The sequence below is a fragment of the Piliocolobus tephrosceles genome, chromosome 8 (assembly GCF_002776525.5).
Source record: "Piliocolobus tephrosceles isolate RC106 chromosome 8, ASM277652v3, whole genome shotgun sequence".
Classification (NCBI taxonomy): domain Eukaryota; kingdom Metazoa; phylum Chordata; class Mammalia; order Primates; family Cercopithecidae; genus Piliocolobus; species Piliocolobus tephrosceles.
The window spans coordinates 84075349-84093654 of record NC_045441.1 but is presented as its reverse complement, the minus strand read 5'-3'; the positions used below and the strand labels follow the sequence as shown (position 1 = coordinate 84093654).

Here is an 18306-nt window from a genome sequence, read left to right as displayed (position 1 = left end):
GAAGCACCAGGTCTCTGGCAGCCACATTCCTATGGAAGTGCACGAAATGTGTTAAAAGTACTTTATAAATCATGGATCTCTTGAAACATATGAGTAAAGCACACATCTCCAAAATAAAATTAAATCCTAAATGAGGGTGATTTGAGGAGCTTAATTCTGCAAATAGTTGAAGTATTCAAGCTTGAGCTCACAGCTTTACCATGCTCCAACTGGATTAAGAAAAAGTAAACAGACCAGGAAATAATTTTTTAAAGTAGTGGGTGAGGCTACACTAGAAGTATACAATGAATGAAACACAACCCAACATAAAATAGAAGGCAACAGATTCCACTTGTAATGAAGACTGGCTGTAATTAAAGGAGATGAATACATCAGATTTGTCAAGGGGAAGGAAACTTTCTAACTGCAGGGACATGCTGAAGACTATGCTCCATGCTTTTGGAAAGAAGGGGTGAAAGCAGAAGGGGAGGAGATAAAGAGATTCGTTTTGAGGTATCAATAATTAAAACAGAATTAACTGAATGATGTCTGATATGGTTTGGCTCTGTGTCCCCACCCAAATCTGATCTCGAACTGTAATTCCCATGTGTCAAGGGAGGGACCTGTAAGCCCCACATCAAGGGAGGGAAGTGATTGGATCATGGGGGCAGTTTCCCCCACTGTGTTCTTGTGATAGTGAGTTCTCATGAGATCTAATGGCTTTATAAGCGTCTGGCATTTCCCCTGCTTGCATTTCTCTCTCCTGCTGTCTTGTGAAGAAGGTGTCTGCTTCCCCTCCCGTCATGACTGCAAGTTTCCTGAAGCCTCCCCAGCCATGTGGAACTGTGAGTCAAACCTCTTTCCTTCATAAATTACCCAGTCTTGGGTAGTGTCTTTATAGCAGTGTGAGAACAAACTAATATAATGTCAGAGGGATGGTTTTGTAATACTTTAGCATTTACCCCAAAGCCAATTCAGAACCACAATTGATGCAGCACACCCTGGGACTTGTTCAAATATGGCCCATAACCTTCAGCAAGGGCCTTCTTCCCTACTGCTTATCCTGAACCAGGAAATTACCATTTCCTTAAACTATGATTTCCTCAGAGGACCCTGGTGAGTTGAAACCAAACAGCAGGCGCTGGGACACTGAAGGTGAGCTCCCTGCCTCCTAATCCTCTGAGCTCCTTTTTGGCCCTTTTCTAGACAGCCCAGGCTCAAGCAGAGCTTTGTGGCCTCATAGACAATATAGGGAGATGCAATCTATAGTCACTGTGTAATATATAGCAGGCTGCTTCACATTCTGATATGTAACCTGGGCTAACTAACTTGTCCTAGTTACATGTTAGGTTTGAATAATATGTATTTTAACAATAGTTTAAAAATTAATAGTGAAATGAGGCTAAAGATGCTTAGAGAAAATGTTTTATTTTCATTGGTTGACAACTAATTGTTCAGTTGAATGGTAAGTCTCACGCTGCATCCTAAAATAAGACAGATACTCTGCTGGCAAGTAGAAAATAGCCTAATTTCATTTTTTAATCTGTTAAGCTCTCTTGATAAAAAAGGCAAACAGGCCACTTTTAAATTTAAGAAACAAACATCGTTAGTGCTTCTTGTATCAACACACTTTTCATATTCAGAACTACTCCCAAGAGATAACATATTATCTCCTTTTCAAAGATGGGGAAACTGAAACTTGGCATTATCTATAATGACCAAACCACATAGAAAGAGGCACAAGCCAGCATTAGCATTCAGATCTTACTTGAAAGTGTACAGCTTAAAATTTTTAAAAAATTTTCTTCCATTATAAATGTAGTACCTGCTTACTAGAGAATGTTTGGAAAAGCAGTAAGAAGGGAGAAGATGAACTCATGCTCCTGACTCCCAGTGGTAGCCAGATCAATGTTTTGGTACATACTTTCCAATACTCTGCTATGTGTATTTTTTAAAGTGTGAACACATGGTATATCAAAATGGATGTATCAGTATTTTAAAAACTAGAATCTGATTTTAAAAGGAAAGCATATAGAAAATCTGAAAAATGCTGAAATATGTAAAGAAAATTAAAGTCATCAGAATTCTATTAATCAAAAATAAACATTGTTAATATTTTCATATATTCCCTTAGTCTTTTTCTATCAATTTTCTTTTATATAGTTAAGCTTATAATGTACAAGATTTTTAAGTATAGTTAACAAAAGTTTAAATAGATGACAAAAAGGGACTTGGTGACAGATAGTATTTGCCACTCAAATTATTCAATAGGTTTTAAAGGGCCTGTGCTAAATTTCTACTAAGATGAATCCTGACATGGATTACTGGATTACCTTTTTTGTTGTTCTTTTGCACCCAAGTGGGTCTATGTCATTTATCTAAGTTTTAATGTGTGGAGTATTCTTTCTAGGAGAGGAAAGGTAACAGTTGTAGTCTGATTAACAGTTTTTAGTGTCTCACAATGAAAAATAAATAATGTGACTTAAACATTTTGCATACTTAAATTTACACAGTTTTAGCAAGAAAATAAGGCATGACTGATAATGGCTCAGGAAAGTTCTAAATGGTGTGACAGACTAGATCTTATTAAAGTTCCAAAGAATTTATTATCAAAATTAAAAACAAAACTTCAGTTTTACATAAAGTAATAAACTTTACAACAGCTGTTGAAAGTCGTGATGTAAGTTTACACATATTACCGAAGGCAAAGAGGACAAGCAAAGGAGGATATTCCATTTGGAATGTCGATTACATTCATGCAGCTTCCTCTTGATTTAAACGCTCATGACACATTGAATGAACTGAAAGAAAAATCAGCGTTACATGACAGACCTCAAAACACTTATACAGCACAGCCTATTTCTGGCAGCTTGCATTGGGTTTTCTAATTTGAACGTGGGTAAAACAACCCCTACAACTTTCTAAGATATGAGTAAATGATAGATGGAAAAGTTTCCTTTTTTTAGAGAAGCAGTGTAATATAAAATCCATAGGGTTTCTCACATCAAAACTTCTTAGAGAAAGCAGATATAACTTCAATGGATAAATAATTTAAATAATTATTTAAATAATTATTTAAATTCCAAATAATATCTCAGACTCTAGAAATGGTCGTGGTCAAAGGCACTTACCACAAACACAAATAACTGGAGTTTATACTGTTGTATCACGTGGGGATTTCCGAACTGCACAGTATTACCCCATTACTCTAATGGAACACTTTAAACAGTTTATCCCTTAAAGTCTGCTTTATTAAAATAAATTGTAGCATGCAAGTATATGTATGGACAGAAACAGAACAGCTAACCCTTCAGATACCTGAGATTAGAAATACTGGTATTTGCTCTGAAATGTTGGCTTCCCCACTAAACATAAAGCAATAGATTCTGCTCTATCAGTGTTCCCTACACTAGTAAGGTACTGTAAGCTGCTAACCCTTGCAGCTCTATTGCAAGGTCAAGGTGATTATCCCTATTTTAGAGAAAAGGAAAATAAGGATCAGGATGTTTAGAAATTTTTTAAGTAGCCCCATCTGAAGTCAAGGCCCATGGTCTTTCTTTCCATTCCCCAGGCAGCCTCTTGATCTTTAGAAACAGCAAGGGGACTGTCAACTAAGAAGTTAACGCATGTTAAAGAGAACACACCCATAAGTAGGTAAAATAAGCATATTCACACACACATACTAAGCTTTTAAAAGTGTACTTATAACTGCAGCAGCTGCTAAACCAAAAATATATGCATCTTATATTTTGTAATGGAGAATGGAATATTCAGTGATTACAGTCATTTCAGTTCAAGTTTTTTTTGTTTTTTTGTTTTTTTAAATCAATGGCTGAGCAAAAACTGAAGAAAACAAGTAACCAATCTCGCTAGTTTTGTTATATACATCCAGCTAATGCCATCAAAGATGGCACTTGGTTATGTTCACACTGGTTACATGGCCTTACCCTAACCTCGTTTAGTGTGGCTGTTTAGTAAATAACTTGTTTTAAATTGTGATTTGGCCGGGAGCAGTGGTTCACGCCTGCAATCCCTACAGTTTGGGAGGCCTAGGCGGATGGATCACAAGGTCAGAAGATCGAGACCATCCTGGCTAACACAGTGAAACCCCGTCTCTACTAAAAATACAAAAAAACTTAACCGGGTGTGGTGGCACGCACCTGTAGTCCCCGCTACTCAGGGAGCTGAGGCAGGAGAATCGCTAGAACCCAGAAGGCGGAGGTTGCAGTGAGCCAAGACTGCACCACTGCACTCCACCCTGGGCAACAGAGCGAGACTCTATCTCAAAAAAAAAAATTGTGATTTAAGTTGGTGCCTGCCTTATGCCCTCAATGAAGAACATAGGTATGCAAAGCTATTGAGCTGTTATCTATTCTCAATGACTGACATGATTTGTTTATAGAAGACAAAAGCAGATACTATATCTGCATAGTGTTTTTCAAGGGCATTTCTAGTAGAAATCTTACAACAGCTCAGAGAAAAAGGCATTACTGCTGTATCTTCTTTATTCATATAGTGTCACAGCAATTAAGAAACCTGCTTAAGTGATCCAGCTAATAAATACAATAAGCTGGGTCTTGAACCCAGGTCTTTGAATGCAAATCAAACCATAGTCTAACTATAGTTAAGACTAATACATGAAATTAATAAATTCTGGATGATAACTCTTTCTAACTTTTGAATCCCTTATGTCTCTGGCATCCTTAAGATGTTCTTAACAGCTAATTTCAAAGGGATACCCATCTGGTGTACATCTTTTTCATCTACTGTATCTCTTAATTTCTAACTTACATCATCATATGGGAAATTCACAACACCTTGCTGAGCAGTATCCCGTCTTCGAAAGCTGTCTGTAAAACAACACAGTAAAATTTATGGTTTTTCTTTAAATGGTTTTTCTAACATCATAAAAGTTAGTTATTTTAGCATTTAATTCACATTGCAATAACATTTAAATTGTGCAACCAATTAACATAAACAAAAGACCAAAGCAAAGAAGCCAACTATATGAATAGTAAAATATTTAATATGCAACAAAGTAACAGGCAGAAGTTGGGCGGCTGTCTTTTTCAATGTGGATCTGGAGAAAATACCTTACCCAAAGTCAGTAAAAGCTGTGCAACTTCCATGGCCATTACTTAATTGTGATAAAAGCACAGAATTTCTAGCTTCTTAATAACAAAGATACTGCTTAAGAAACAGAGTCCCTGATACAACAAATAGGCTGTGATCAGTTTCTCCACCATTTCAGCTCTGCCCTATGGAAAAGGATTTTACTTTAATTTATTCTTTCCAGATATGTCACATTCTAGGGAAAAATTCATCATAATCTGATCAAAAATGCACAAGTTAGCTGATTATGTTTTAGAACATTTTAGTAAAATTTAATTGTTTATTTTAATGGCAGATTACTTACTAATCTAAAATAAATTCTGGAAAAAAAAACCCAAAAAATTATTCTGCTAGATATGCTTAACAGTAATTTGAAATACTAAAGCAAGAAAAAAATTGGGGAAGAATAAAAGGAGAAGCACTAAGAGATGAAATGTAATAACTGTGTCTTGGCTTGTGGTGATGACATGACCTTATAGAACTCACCTGTAAGAGCCCTCAGTTTGACGCAGCAGGCGATGTAGTCATCGAAGGTGATCTTTCCATTGGTGCTGTATCGTTTTGCAATTGAATTCACAGCCTGGGGACTCAACCTAAATCCTAAAAGAAAAGTCACCCAGTAAAAAGGTTAAAGGATGGCAAAAGCCCATTAAAAAATAAAATAAAATAAGCACTCGTCTCTACTAAAAATACAAAAAATAAGCACTATTTTATTTTTTAAGACTGTGAACTCATATTAATTATAAACACACACAATTTCTAAGAAAACAGAAACTGCTTTCAGGTAGCATGTATGTATGTATGTATGTATGTATTTATTTATTTATTTATGCATGCGAGGGAGTCTCACTCTGTCGCCCAGGCTGGAATGCAGTGGTGCGATCTCGGCTCACTGCAACCTCTGCCTCCTGTGTTCAAGTGATTCTCCTGTCTCAGCCTCCTGAGTAGCTGGGATTACAGGTGCATGTCGCCATGCCCAGCTAATTTTTTTGTATTTTAGTAGAGATGAGGTTTTACCATGTTGCCCAGGCTGGTCTTGAACTCCTGAGCTCAGGCAATCCACCCTCCTTGGCCTCCCAAAGTGCTGGGATTACAGGCATGAGCCACCGCACTCAGCCTAGTTTTAAAAATAAAAAACAACTTACTTCTACCAATGAATGGGGAGTTCTAGTAAGCCATACCCACCCATTGTTGTCAGGGCCTTCTGCAGTTCTTGTGGATCTACTGTTCCACTCCTGTCAGTGTCAAAACTGATAAAATGTTGTCTCCAGCCATTCAGTACAGCCCAGAGTTCTTTAAATTCATTGAAACCCATTGTGCCAGACCTATCTCTCTGAACTGTAATCAAGGATCAGAGCTGTATTTTGCAATATTTTCTAAGGATTAAATGAAAGATCAAGGATAAGGGGAATTCAATATTCAATGACTAAAAAAGTTATTGTAGATTATTCTTGGTATGATGTAAGATTAATGATTTAAAAATAGAACAAAAAGGGGCTATGGAGAAAAAGCTCAAGTACCTATTTTTACTGTGGGGAAAAGATAACTTACATGACCTGATTATAAGGAAATAGCGTTGCCACTGTGAACCACTTATAAAAAGCGGTCTTGTTACTGGAACTAGGCTGTACTTTCTGGGTGATTCAGGCTATGCTGTTTGCCCTTCTGTCCTACCATCATCTCTGGTACTAATATTCCCTTGTTTAGTGCTCCCAGACAAATGACATGGGATGGACTGGTGGATAAATAGTGGATAGTCAGCACTAGCTAAACTCAGTCCAACAACTGGGATATGAAAAAAATCCCATCACTTGCAGAGGAATCAATGTTAAAGAAAAAAAAAAGCTATCCTGACACTCTGGACTCCATACTTGTTCTATAATACTTTGATGTTTCCTTGAATTCCTGAACAACATTCTGTTTACTAAATTTCTTTTCCTCCTTTATTCACACCAAATTATACCCTGTAACAGAAGCTAATTATTTCAGAAAGCTTTTTAGTGACCATTTATTACTTTGTGTTTACTAGGTATTAATTCTAAGGTGAATTCCTTCAGAATTTTAGAAAAAATTATTCTAGACAACAATCAAGGTAAAGGATACATCCAGCATTGAAACCATAAGCCGGCAAGTTTCCAGGTTAAAAGCTGTTAAATCAAGAAAAGTACATACATATTAACACGAATCCAAAAATTCACATTACACTGGATACATTCAAATTAATTAGAAATGACTATCATACACTTTTATTTTTACAAGCTACTCAATGTACATGTGACTAATCATGTGGAACTTCAAAGTAGCCTTTTCTCCATAAAGAGGATTTTCTGCTAGGAACCCAAATTTGATTTAAATAACTTTGATAGAATTCCTTTTAAAAAGTATTACATAGGCCAGGTATGGTGGCTCACACCTGTAATTCCAGCACTTTGGGGGTCCAAGACAGTCAGATCACCTGAGGTCAGGAGTTTGAGACCAGCCTGGCCAACATGGCAAAAACTCGTTTCTACTAAAAATACAAAAATTAGCCAGGCGTGGTGGCGCATGCCTGTAATCCCAGCTACTCAGGAGGTTGAGGCAGGAGAATTGCTTGCACCTGGGAGGAGGAGGTTACAGTGAGCTGAGATCATGCCAATGCACTCCAGCCTGGGTGACAGGGCAAGACTCCGTCTCAAAAAAAAAACAAAAAACAAAACAGTATTACATAGCACTGTTCATACTTTCTTGCTTTGAAAGTGTAATATAGAGAGTTCAAGCCACCATAATGAACCATAATGTATTATATCCAACATGGTGGGTGGGAAGTTGGGGTTGCTTTGTTCTAACTCATAAATGACTATAAATTGCTGGTTTTGCTAATTTTGTGTCTGATTGTTTTTCTATTTTCCCTTCAATGTCAGGTACTGAGCAGTAACCTGCTACCTCAAATAGTGTATGAACTCTTAGCTTATATATGAAACCAGATAAATATGGGTGTTAGAATTATGTGTTAAATAAGAGTACTCTAGATAAGACCCCATGACCAATTCAGTGGTGGCCATTATTCAGAAGCCTTTTTAATTTACCTACAGTTTAGGAGTGTTCTGAGGGCATTTTGGTACCTCACTTATGTAACCAAACCAGAGCATATGCAGTGGGTGTGGTTACTGGTAATCTAAGCATTAGGAAATTAAAAACAAATAACCTCTTACATTGTATTAATGGGAATCAATGACTGAAGAAATTGTATGGGTACAAAGAAGCTATAAGGCTAAATGGCAGAAGTGACAAGGGTCACGTGCGGAAAAGCTGGTATAAATTCTGCAAGTTTGTTAACATACAGAACTAACATTTTTTACAGCTCTTTCTAGCTTCATAATTTTTCTCTAACCAAACTGAAATTAAAACACAACTGCGCTAATTACTGTAATGTGTCCCAACAGTGCAAACTAGAGGTTTTACACATTTAATAGATTCCTGTATTTGGCATATTCTTTACTGGACATAAAAGACTAGTGACTATTTCTATTTAGGTCCTTCAATCTCCATCCGATCCACAGATGATAATCTCTTAGATGAGAGGAGGAGGAAGCACTTTTTACACTTTTGGGAAAGAGCTGGGAGATTCTTCATTCTGACTTTTAAGTTGTGTGGAGGTATGAAGTTCCTCTAATCCGGAGCTGTAGTTCTCCACCCTGGTGCTTATCAAAATCAAAGCTTTAAAAGATTCTGATACCTGGGCTGCACCACAGAACAATTAAATCAGGAACTCTGGGTGTGGGACCCAGGTATTTGTATTTTTAAAAAGCTTTTCAGATTATTCTAGTGAGCAGCCAAGGTTGAGACCATCATTCTACTCTAAGTGTGATTCCTGGACCAGCTGTATTAGCATCACCCAGGAGCCTGAAGAACTGCAGAATCTCAGTCCTTAACCTACACCAATAAAATCAGAAGCTGAATTTTAGCAAATGTGCAAGTGATATATATTTATGTTAAAGCAGCTGGCTCAACCTGAACTAGCATCACATGGAAACCTGTTAGAGGTGAAATTCTCAGGGCTCACTCCAGACCTCTGAATGAGAAACTGTAGGGCAGGACCCAGCAATCTGGTTTTTGTAAGCTTTCCAGGTGATGCCAATGCTGCTCAAGTTTAAGAACTACTGCTGTGGATGGCCTGACAACCACAAGGCAGAGCCGACTGTGTTGGGCTCACGTGAAGGTACTGAAGGGGCTATGAGGCAGACAGCTTCTCTATCTCTGTTAATGAATTGCACCCTCATCCACTCAGCAGTCACCCAAGCCAGAAACCTGGGAGCCTCCTCAATTCCCTCTCCACCAATAATCAATCACCTTCTAAACAGCTGTAAAGTCCATTTCCAGCCCCACTGTCTCTTTAGTTAGCATTTCTTTCACCTGTATGACTAACAGCCCTGACTCTTGTTTTACTTCCATGTCCCCCAATTTATTTGTCTTTACCCTACAGTCAGGGGTGGTTATGTGCTCTCCTGTGTAAAACCCAGTATCAGTGATCTACTGCTCTCAGGATAAAGTCCAAGCACCTTAACTGGCACATAAGGTAACACACTTATTTTGCAAGTCAAGCTCATCTCTTACTCTCATTCAACCCCGTACACTATCTTCATGGAGAATTTCTCAGTTTCTTGACTGAACCACGCTATTTCTGGGTCTTTTGCACATGCTGTTCTAACAGCCTAGGACACAACTTCCCCATCCCACTCATTTCATGGTCGGCCTCAATTTTGATGAACTTTCACTTCTGCTCAGCTTAGATATCAATTCTGCAAGGAAAATTTTCCTGACTCCTGTCTGGATTATGTGCCCATCCTATGTGATTCCACAGCCTCTCTCCTTACTTATCCCAGTGCTTTTCCCAACACCCAGGCATTGATTGTGGCTACAGAGCCAGCACCTAGCTCATAGGAAGTGTTCACTAAAAATGCACTGGTTGAATGAATGGATGGATAGCACCAAATTCTCACCCCCAAGCAGGAAGCTGTTAGAGCCTTGCATTTTATATGTACAACCCTCTTAGATCGTCTAAGAAAGAATGTTTTTTGAATAAAATTTTCTGATCTTTACTAATGCTCAAGAATTAATGTATAATCTTAAATCAAAATGCCAATGAGGCTACAGGGCTATGATTTTTCTGACTTGGAAAATTTTCCATATTTATTAACTCAACAGCCACCTGTTAAGTCCTTATTATGTTCAGGGCTCAGGGTAACAGCAACTTTGGAGATACAATTGTGAAACTGCATACTGCCCTAGCTGACAGTCTAAGGAAAAGATAAGTCACATACACATACAACCCTAATCATGGTAGAGTGCTGAAATATAATGGAGGCGCCAGAAAGTACTAGACAGGATCGAGAAGTGAGAGGCTCCTTCTTAGTAAAAGAATCAAGAAAGACTTCATAGAAGACATAGAATTTAAGCCAAGCCTTGAATGACAAGAATGATGGGGGCATTTGGTGACAGCTAAGGACCAGCATAAGCAAAAAGAGAAGTAGAAGGCCCAGGACAGGCAAAGTGTAAGTGAAGAGCTCAATATGACTTTCAAAGAGTACAAAAGGAGTGGGAGAAAATATGTTTGGTCAGGAGAGGCTGCATTACAGAGGATCCTGAATTCCTTCTAAGCTATTAGTAAAGACTGAGGAGGAGAGGGACAGATCAAGATCAGGAATCTGGTCATCTTTTGTGAGAAGGATCTGAAAGGGCAGTGAGATGGCAGTGAACAAAAGTGAATGAACAAAAAATATACCATTCCAGACAGTTCCAATGAACTAGAATGCTGATGTCCAATAAGTTTGGGTAAGGAAAACTCTTTCTCAATTTTGTTAATAGTATAGCTTTTATTAGTGTTAATTCTACTTTAAATAATTATTTAAAATTAAAATTATAAGTATTATATAGTTGTGATATATAAATGTAATGACATATAATTATAACTATAAATTATTAAATTATCAATTCAACATTTTAAAATAAATTATTTAAATTAAATGTTAATTTTAATAATTTCCAAAGAATTTCTGCTGTAATTTTACCTTTACTCTTTTTCTTCTCTTCTATTCATTGTACTAGAATGTCTCAAATATCTTTTCTTCTCACAGAAACATACAATATAATGGACCTAGAAGGAAAGCCCTACCTCCAGCTGTTTCTCTCAACCTTACCACAGATAAACAACTAAATTCAGGAAAAAAAGAGAAGCTGAATTACAATCTTACTGACTGGAACATAACTTCTCTCACCAACTCCACCTCTAGGTATGACTGCTTCCTTTTAAACTGGTTAAGAAGGGCCCATAGCCTCTGAGCTGGAGTATCCCACTGGCCCATCCAATTGGGATCTGTGCTTTTTGGTTTGGAAGCTGGGTTTAAAAGACTAATCTCCATATAATATCTGTATTACAAAACCCTGACGCCTCATAGGCAGGATGGTTCTGTGGTTCAGTACAGCCACCAGAGAAGAGGCAAATGGATTCAATCACATAGTCCCCATGACTCAGGAAATGCTTTCCCTTTAATGCACTGATCTAAGGCCATCACTAAATGTGGCTTTCTTAATGAAATTTTAAAAGGACTCCTCTCAGAATATATAACCCATTTTGTTAGTCAGATTCTAAAATCTACCATAGCTTATCTACTGAAAGGGTGTAGAATAACAAGCCATGCTGTGATCTCACTGCACTTTGATAAACCACAGGTGCATGCCACCATGCCTGGCTAATTTTTAAATTTTTTGCAGAGACAAGGTCTCACTATGTTGCCCAGGCTAGTCTTGAACTCCTGGGCTCAAGCAATCCTCCCACCTTGGCCTCCTAAAGTGCTGGGATTACAGGTGTGAGCCACTGTGCCCTGCCAGGGATGGAGCATCTTTGCAATATTTCACTACTCTCAGCTCATGGCAGAGTGCTCAAAAGGCAGTGGTAGGGTTAGGGCTGAATTATGGAGCAGCAGGTCCAATAAGTAGAAAGGGCACTTCCCACTTAGCCTGAACACATTCTATGAAGTGGAAGAGGAAAGACCTGAGGGATGTCATGGCAACCACTTATATTAGCAGGAGCATGCCCAAAGCTCAGACCAGGAGTGCAGGATAGGCCACTCAGGGACCAGGGGTGCAGGAGCAGCCACTCAAAGCCCTAAGTGCCACCAGGTCAGGACAGAGTAGGCTTTTGGCAAATAACAGTAAATGTTAGTTCCTAATGTCAGTTAATGACACCTGACCTGGCACATTCCATTTCAGCACCCTACCTTGTCCTCTGTGAAGGAGGCCACCCAAACTGTCTCACTGGTTCTAGGTACACAAAACCCAAATCTGATCCACTAAATTGGCAGGTAGGATGGAATAATTTATTATTACTATTATTTTAGAGACAAGGTCTTGCTCTGTTGCTCAGGCTGGAGTGCAGTGGTACAATCACAGATTACTGCAGCCTCAAGCGATCCTCCCGCCTGGGCCTCTGAAGTACTGGGATTACAGGTATGAGCCACTGTGCCCAACCTGGAGTGATTTAACAACTGTTTTCAAATCAACATTTTGAAATGGTACTCTATTTTAGCGTTCAGAATTCTAAACTTTGCTAGATCAGACAAGCTCAGTTTTCTTGAAGGCTGTAATCACAAGTAACAGCTAAAATAGGAAACACGAGTACGTTTAGACAAACTTTGGGACTGTCAACTTACGTTTGTATCCTCCAGCAATGCCAGACTGTGTCAGACATCTCTGTAATTCATCAGCATCTATCTGACCATCCTTTTGAAAAACAAATTAGAGGGATCATAATAGTGATTTGTACTTTCAAGTTATTTGTTTACCTTCAGCATTCAATGAAGCAATAACAACCAAGAAAATCAGTATCATCATGCATGACTTTTTATTAAAAGGAATGCCTTCCAAAAGTGGGCATTCTTTTCCTTAACCCACTGCCAAAAGAAATTTAATGATGAAAGAAAGAGTCTGTCTTGGCAACTACTCTTCTGTCAATCTGAGCTAGGAAACTGCTACAGCTAAACATTTTTAAATAATTTATATAAGTTGCTTAAAATCATAATTCCTTGTTTTTCTCTTTTTTTTTTTTTTTTTTGTTTGAGGCGGGTGGACAAAGCAAGGTACACTCCAGACATAAGTAAAGAGAAGGCTTGGTTCAAACAGAAAGAGGCCTCCTTGGTCACTTTTTCTTATGACATAGTGAATGTTTTTTTTCAGAGCACAAATACATCTGGAAGATACACATTAGGTTCCCAGTGCCCATTCACTGGCTGAACTGGGAAAGAACTAGATATATGGGATTTTTAGGGACTTTAAAATAAAATACCTAAATCCTCAAGTCACTGGGTATTATAAGTTATAAATGAGGAGCAAGATCAACAATTTGAAAGACAATGGGTATGCTGAATACAGGCCAGGGCTGCTGAAAGCTAAGCAGGTGGGGTCACTTACATGCTGGAGGCACTGGCAATCTAAGAATGCTGGTCTTGAGGTTTGCCATGTCTTGTGGTTTCAAAGATACGGATCATTAACAGATTAAGTAGATACTTAAGGGGAAGGTCTTCCAATTTTAGACTATTTTTCCATTCAATTTCTTAAGCTGTATTTCTTAGAATACTACCTTAAAAAGTGGTCTTCGGTTTTTTTTATCCCATAATATTCTACAGTTTTCACATTAAGATTTTGCTATTTCTAGCTTTTGGTCAAAACAAGACTAGGTTGAATTCATAAGAACAAACATCCCCTCTGGACATGTCTGGGTTATACCGACAGTATATTTACTGTACACAGTGACCTCATGAGCTAGGGAAGTGTCCTCTCACAATGTAAGATAGCACCCGTCAATGTAAGACAGCTCCTGTCATACAACGCAGAATGAAGACAAGTGAAAGGTCTTGGGGAGCTGACCTTAATTCTTCTCTGGGTCAACAGGCCACAGCACCTAATAAGGACACGGAGGGGGAGGGGCTAACCTAGTAACAGCATCTGGGTCAAAGAGAAACTACATTGTTCACAAGATTAACTTCCTGATACTAACTTGCTTATTTAGAACCTGGTGGGTTTTTACCATATTTCCTAAATGGGTGAATGATTAGCAATCAAATTCAACCCAAAGGAAGTGCCCATTAGAATCGGGCTATGTAATTACTAATATACGTCTTTAAGTTGTACAAACAAGGGTTTATATTTACCAGATCTTGAATTTCTTCGCTGGAAACCACCCTGGACCCTTTAATTCAACCACAAGCTTGGTTTCGAACTGAACTCACATAAATACGAGTAACACTTTGTCCTAATTTATTCTGAACATTCAGAAATAAACAACTAAAATAAGAAACAAAGAACTTTCTTTTTTTCTTTTTTTTTTCTTTTGCAGAAGCAAAGGGACTCAGTATCAGAGGAAGTTCGCTTTTCTGTGTCACTATATCAAAAGTTACCACAAATGCGGACAATAACGGCTCTTTAATATTAAAGGGAAAAGCTAACCTGTCCAGCTACAGCAGCAAAGTAACCATACAGCGGATCCTGAGTTTGTCCGGGAAACGCAGGTCCTCCGGGAGCCCCTCCATACTGTGAAACAGGAAACACAAACACGTCATTCTGCCGAATCAAGTTTTCTTCTTTCACCACTGAGGGCTTTCGTGCAAGGCAAGACAACTGCCCGCCTGCCCGCCCTTCACAAGGCTCACCTCCCCACCACCGGGCACACTCTGCCAACACTCCACCCCTCTCTTCCATTCACACCCCCGTAATTTAAAAACTGGCGACTTGGACCATAAAGAGTTGCTGTGGAAGTGATGTCTGCATATATAAAGCAACTTTTAAAATCCCTATTAACTTGAAGGTTACTGAGGTGAGTGCAAACTAGGCAAGCCAATGAAAGGGCTTGGAATTCTCCTTTTGTTGTTACAGCATTTATGGTATTTTAAAAGCGTTTTATGAACGATGGAAGGCTGGAGTTGGTAACATTCTGAGACGGGTGTAGCCTAGGGAAGAGTAAGGTGTCTGACCGGGCTGTATCTCGTGGGTGGCGAGGGAACACTGCCTGTCTCGGAAACAGTTCCCAAGACAACGCGCATCCCAGACGCCCGGCAAGGCTGCCTTCCTACAGGTCTTTTACTTCAGTAGGTTTTCCCTTTTTTTCCGTCCCCCTTCTCACTTTTTTTTTTTTTTTTTTTTTTTTCTTTTTTGAGGGAGGAAGGTATATCGCAGTATCATTCTAGAATAAAATGACTGTTGTTGCTTTGGGAGGCAACCGAGAGGGCGGGGGTGGGGTGAAGTGGGGGTTAGTCAACACCCAATTAACACGATTTCACGCCGCGTATCCGAGAAGCCGCAGGGTAGGCTTCTAGGGTCCCAATCCACCTTCACCTTGGGCCTGTAGAGCCATCCAGGAGAAGGGACGGGGGAAACCGGGGGAAACCAGGGGAGAGGCCGAACCGCAGGGGCCTAGGGCGAGGCCGCGAGCGCAGGGAGAAGCCGAGGGCGGAAGGAGCCCGGGCAGCTGCCCAGCAGCGCCTCACCCCGCTGGCTGCAGCATCTCCAAGGTGGCCTCTTAGCGCCCCGGAGCCGCCTGGGCAGCGATCCCACGCAGTCAGCACTTACCCCACCTGGGTAGTACCCGCCGCCGGCGCCAGGATGCCCTGGGTACGCCATGGTGCAGACTGCGCCGCCGCCTCCCTGGCTCTGTGCGCCAGGCCTCCCAGCCGCCTGTCCCGCCCCGCCCTGCCGCGAGGGGGCCGCCCCAGAGCGCACCACACGAGCGTGGGGGACGCCCTCCGCAGCTGTCTTCAATTCCCGCCTGTGCGCGCGGCCGTGGCTCCCCTGCCTGAGCGCTTCTTCCTATCTTTGCCATTACGGTGCTAACGCAGTGCATGACCGAAGGTCCAGTGGTGGCCTACGACCTGCGAGACAATTCACACCAGGGACTTTCCTCCCTCCGAAACTAATGGCACATTCCAACATCAATACACCACCCCAGGAATTTTTTTTTTTTTTTTCCGTCGGACTTGGCTATTATCTGGCACATTTCTTATTTTAAACAACTTTATTGGACAGGACGGAGCTACTATAAGCGGAGCACACCGTCGCGAGGCAGGGGCTGAATTCCTTAGGGCAAGCCTTAGGTGCTAGTGGGTGAAGGAGCCGTTGAACGATGGAAATACGAAAGCTCCCTTGGAAAACAAGAATTAACTTGACGAACGGTTTGCAAGGGAGAGTCTGGCTTGCGGTTGGTTGCAAAGTTCATTCAACGACAACGGCGTATTTCCTTCCTAGGGGACAATTCCTTGCCTGTTTAAGCTGGGCGTGGCTCGTGTCCTGAGTAGGACAGGGGGCATTTTCCGGGCAGGACAGCCTCACCCAGATCGTTCTTAGCAAAATGAATTGTTTGAATTATCTGGATGATTCAGACAAAACAATCCATTTCCCTAAAATTATTCAGCTACTTTTTATATAAGAAAAGTTTAGAACAAAGTAAGAGTGTGTTTTTCAGTATTCAGGAAGATAAGAGATAGGAACTTCAGTGTAGGTTATTCTTCTTTACTTCACATATTTTTCTATCTCCCAGTTAAATAGTCCGAAGCCATTCAGGCGTGAGCTTTTTCTTTTGTTTTGTTTTGTGTAATTTCAATGACACAGAAAAATGTCTGCTTGCCCTTCACTGTTAAGGACTAGACTTAATGATTTCCTGAATTTTAACATATTGAGAAACGCATTAATAAGCAAGATTCACAGTATTTGTTGTGGAGGTTGCACAGAAACATTTAAAGGGTCATCTACATTTCACAAATATTGGAGCACCCGCCAGTGTGCTTTTTCGCTGTGGTGGACGGGCTTCCTCCATTCTAAATTCGTGGGCTATTGTCCTCATTCGGTTCATTGTTTTTCTCTTGTGTGTAACTTCCCTCGCAAGCCCTATTGAAAACGAAAGTCCGAATCGTGAGAAAAATTCTAATAGTCCCTGTTGTGGCATAGCAAAGACACTGCATGTTGCCTGTTTTGTGTTTGATTCTGATTACTGTTCTCAATCATTAGAGTAGCAATCATCAAGGTAGATGAAACATCTAATGATGTCTTGTCTCTACCCTAGTCTCTCTTTGGAAGCCTGTTTCTTCAGAAAGAGGTAACCGACTATAAGGAATAGATGTCAGGGCTGAACTAAATGTTGAGTATAAGCTCAAGACTCAAGTTTGAAAGAAGTATAAAGCATATAAAATATTTTTAAGTACTGCAGAAGTAGCTTCGTGGATAAACGGCTATACGAATTGTCGTATCAGTTGTGCTTAGACATCTTCCTACTGCTTTACTGCTAAGGAACTGCAATTTAATGGAGTGTTGCAAATTCAATTCTTACAATTATTGCTAACAAATTGGTCAGCTGCTAATACTTTAGTTTGCAGGAAAATATTGTGGCAACTCATAATAACATCAGACATATATATAATAGTAAAAATATGCCAGATCCTCATCGCATTTTACTTATTTGCTCAATCTTAATAAAAACCCGTGAGATAGGTACTATTATCTTTCTCATTATACAATTGAGGAAGGGGAAGGAACAAAACAGAGCTGAGCTGTGCTGCCAAGCCATCTGACTGCAGAGTCTGTGCTCTACACCCAGGGGCAAGTAAAGGGCCAGGTAGTAAATATTTTAGGCCTATGGGCCATACAGTCTCTCTATGAGAGAGTCTACATACATAGTGGTATGTAGACTATGTAGTCATAGTGGTATGGCCACATACCACTCAACCCTGCTGTGTCGGCCACAAGTATCTATAGACAATAGATAAATGAATGGCTGTTGCTGAGTTCCAATGCAACTTTATTTATAGACACTGAAATTTGAATTTCATATGACATGAAATATTCTTCATTTTATTTTTTCCAACCATTTAAAAATGTAAATATTATTCTGAGCTCCTTGGTGTACAGAAATAGGAGGTGGATCAGATTTGGCCTTTGGGCAGTAGTTTATCAACCACTGCTGGAAGCCCCTTCAGAATGTGGGCTTATGACTCTCGGAGTTTAGTACTTTAGCAAATGATTTGCTGACTATAAGATAAAGCCTGTGGGTAGAATACAGTTATTTGTCTGAACGATTTACTAAGTTCTAAAAAAAAAAAAAAAAGACTGTGGGAGGGTTGTGACAGCAGCATGGGTTAGGGAGAGAACTATGTGAGGTTTATAGATAGGACGTGGGTCATGGTTATTTTGGTAAAT

General features: G+C 39.7%; 1 protein-coding gene across 2 annotated transcripts; it reads right to left on the bottom strand.

The window, feature by feature from the left end:
- Nucleotides 1–1388: 1388 nt before the first annotated feature.
- SRI (sorcin) lies at nucleotides 1389–15815 on the bottom strand. 2 transcript variants are annotated; one of them, XM_023226580.2, is made up of 8 exons: nucleotides 15691–15815; nucleotides 14572–14655; nucleotides 12780–12849; nucleotides 7195–7238; nucleotides 6277–6424; nucleotides 5578–5691; nucleotides 4771–4829; nucleotides 1389–2780 (listed from the first exon to the last, which is right to left on the bottom strand). In XM_023226580.2, the coding sequence occupies exons 1-8, from the start codon at nucleotides 15739–15741 to the stop codon at nucleotides 2754–2756; spliced, it is 597 nt and encodes a 198-aa protein (XP_023082348.1). In that variant the 5' UTR covers nucleotides 15742–15815; the 3' UTR covers nucleotides 1389–2753. The 2 variants fall into 2 exon arrangements, with proteins under 2 accessions (XP_023082348.1, XP_023082349.1); XM_023226581.2 differs by lacking the exons at nucleotides 6277–6424; nucleotides 7195–7238.
- Between the last annotated feature and the right edge of the window lie 2491 nt (nucleotides 15816–18306).

Bases quoted from the DNA above. Each gene is read 5' to 3' on its own strand.
- SRI (XM_023226580.2), bottom strand. From the start codon at position 15,741: ATGGCGTACCCAGGGCATCCTGGCGCCGGCGGCGGGTACTACCCAGGT. The intron at 5,692-6,276 runs GTGGGTATGGCT...CTTTTCTTTTAG, and splicing joins GAAGGCCCTGACAACAATGG to GATTTAGGTTGAGTCCCCAG. The intron at 2,781-4,770 runs GTAAGTTAGAAA...TTTTTCTTTCAG, and splicing joins TGAATTTCCCATATGATGAT to TTCATTCAATGTGTCATGAG.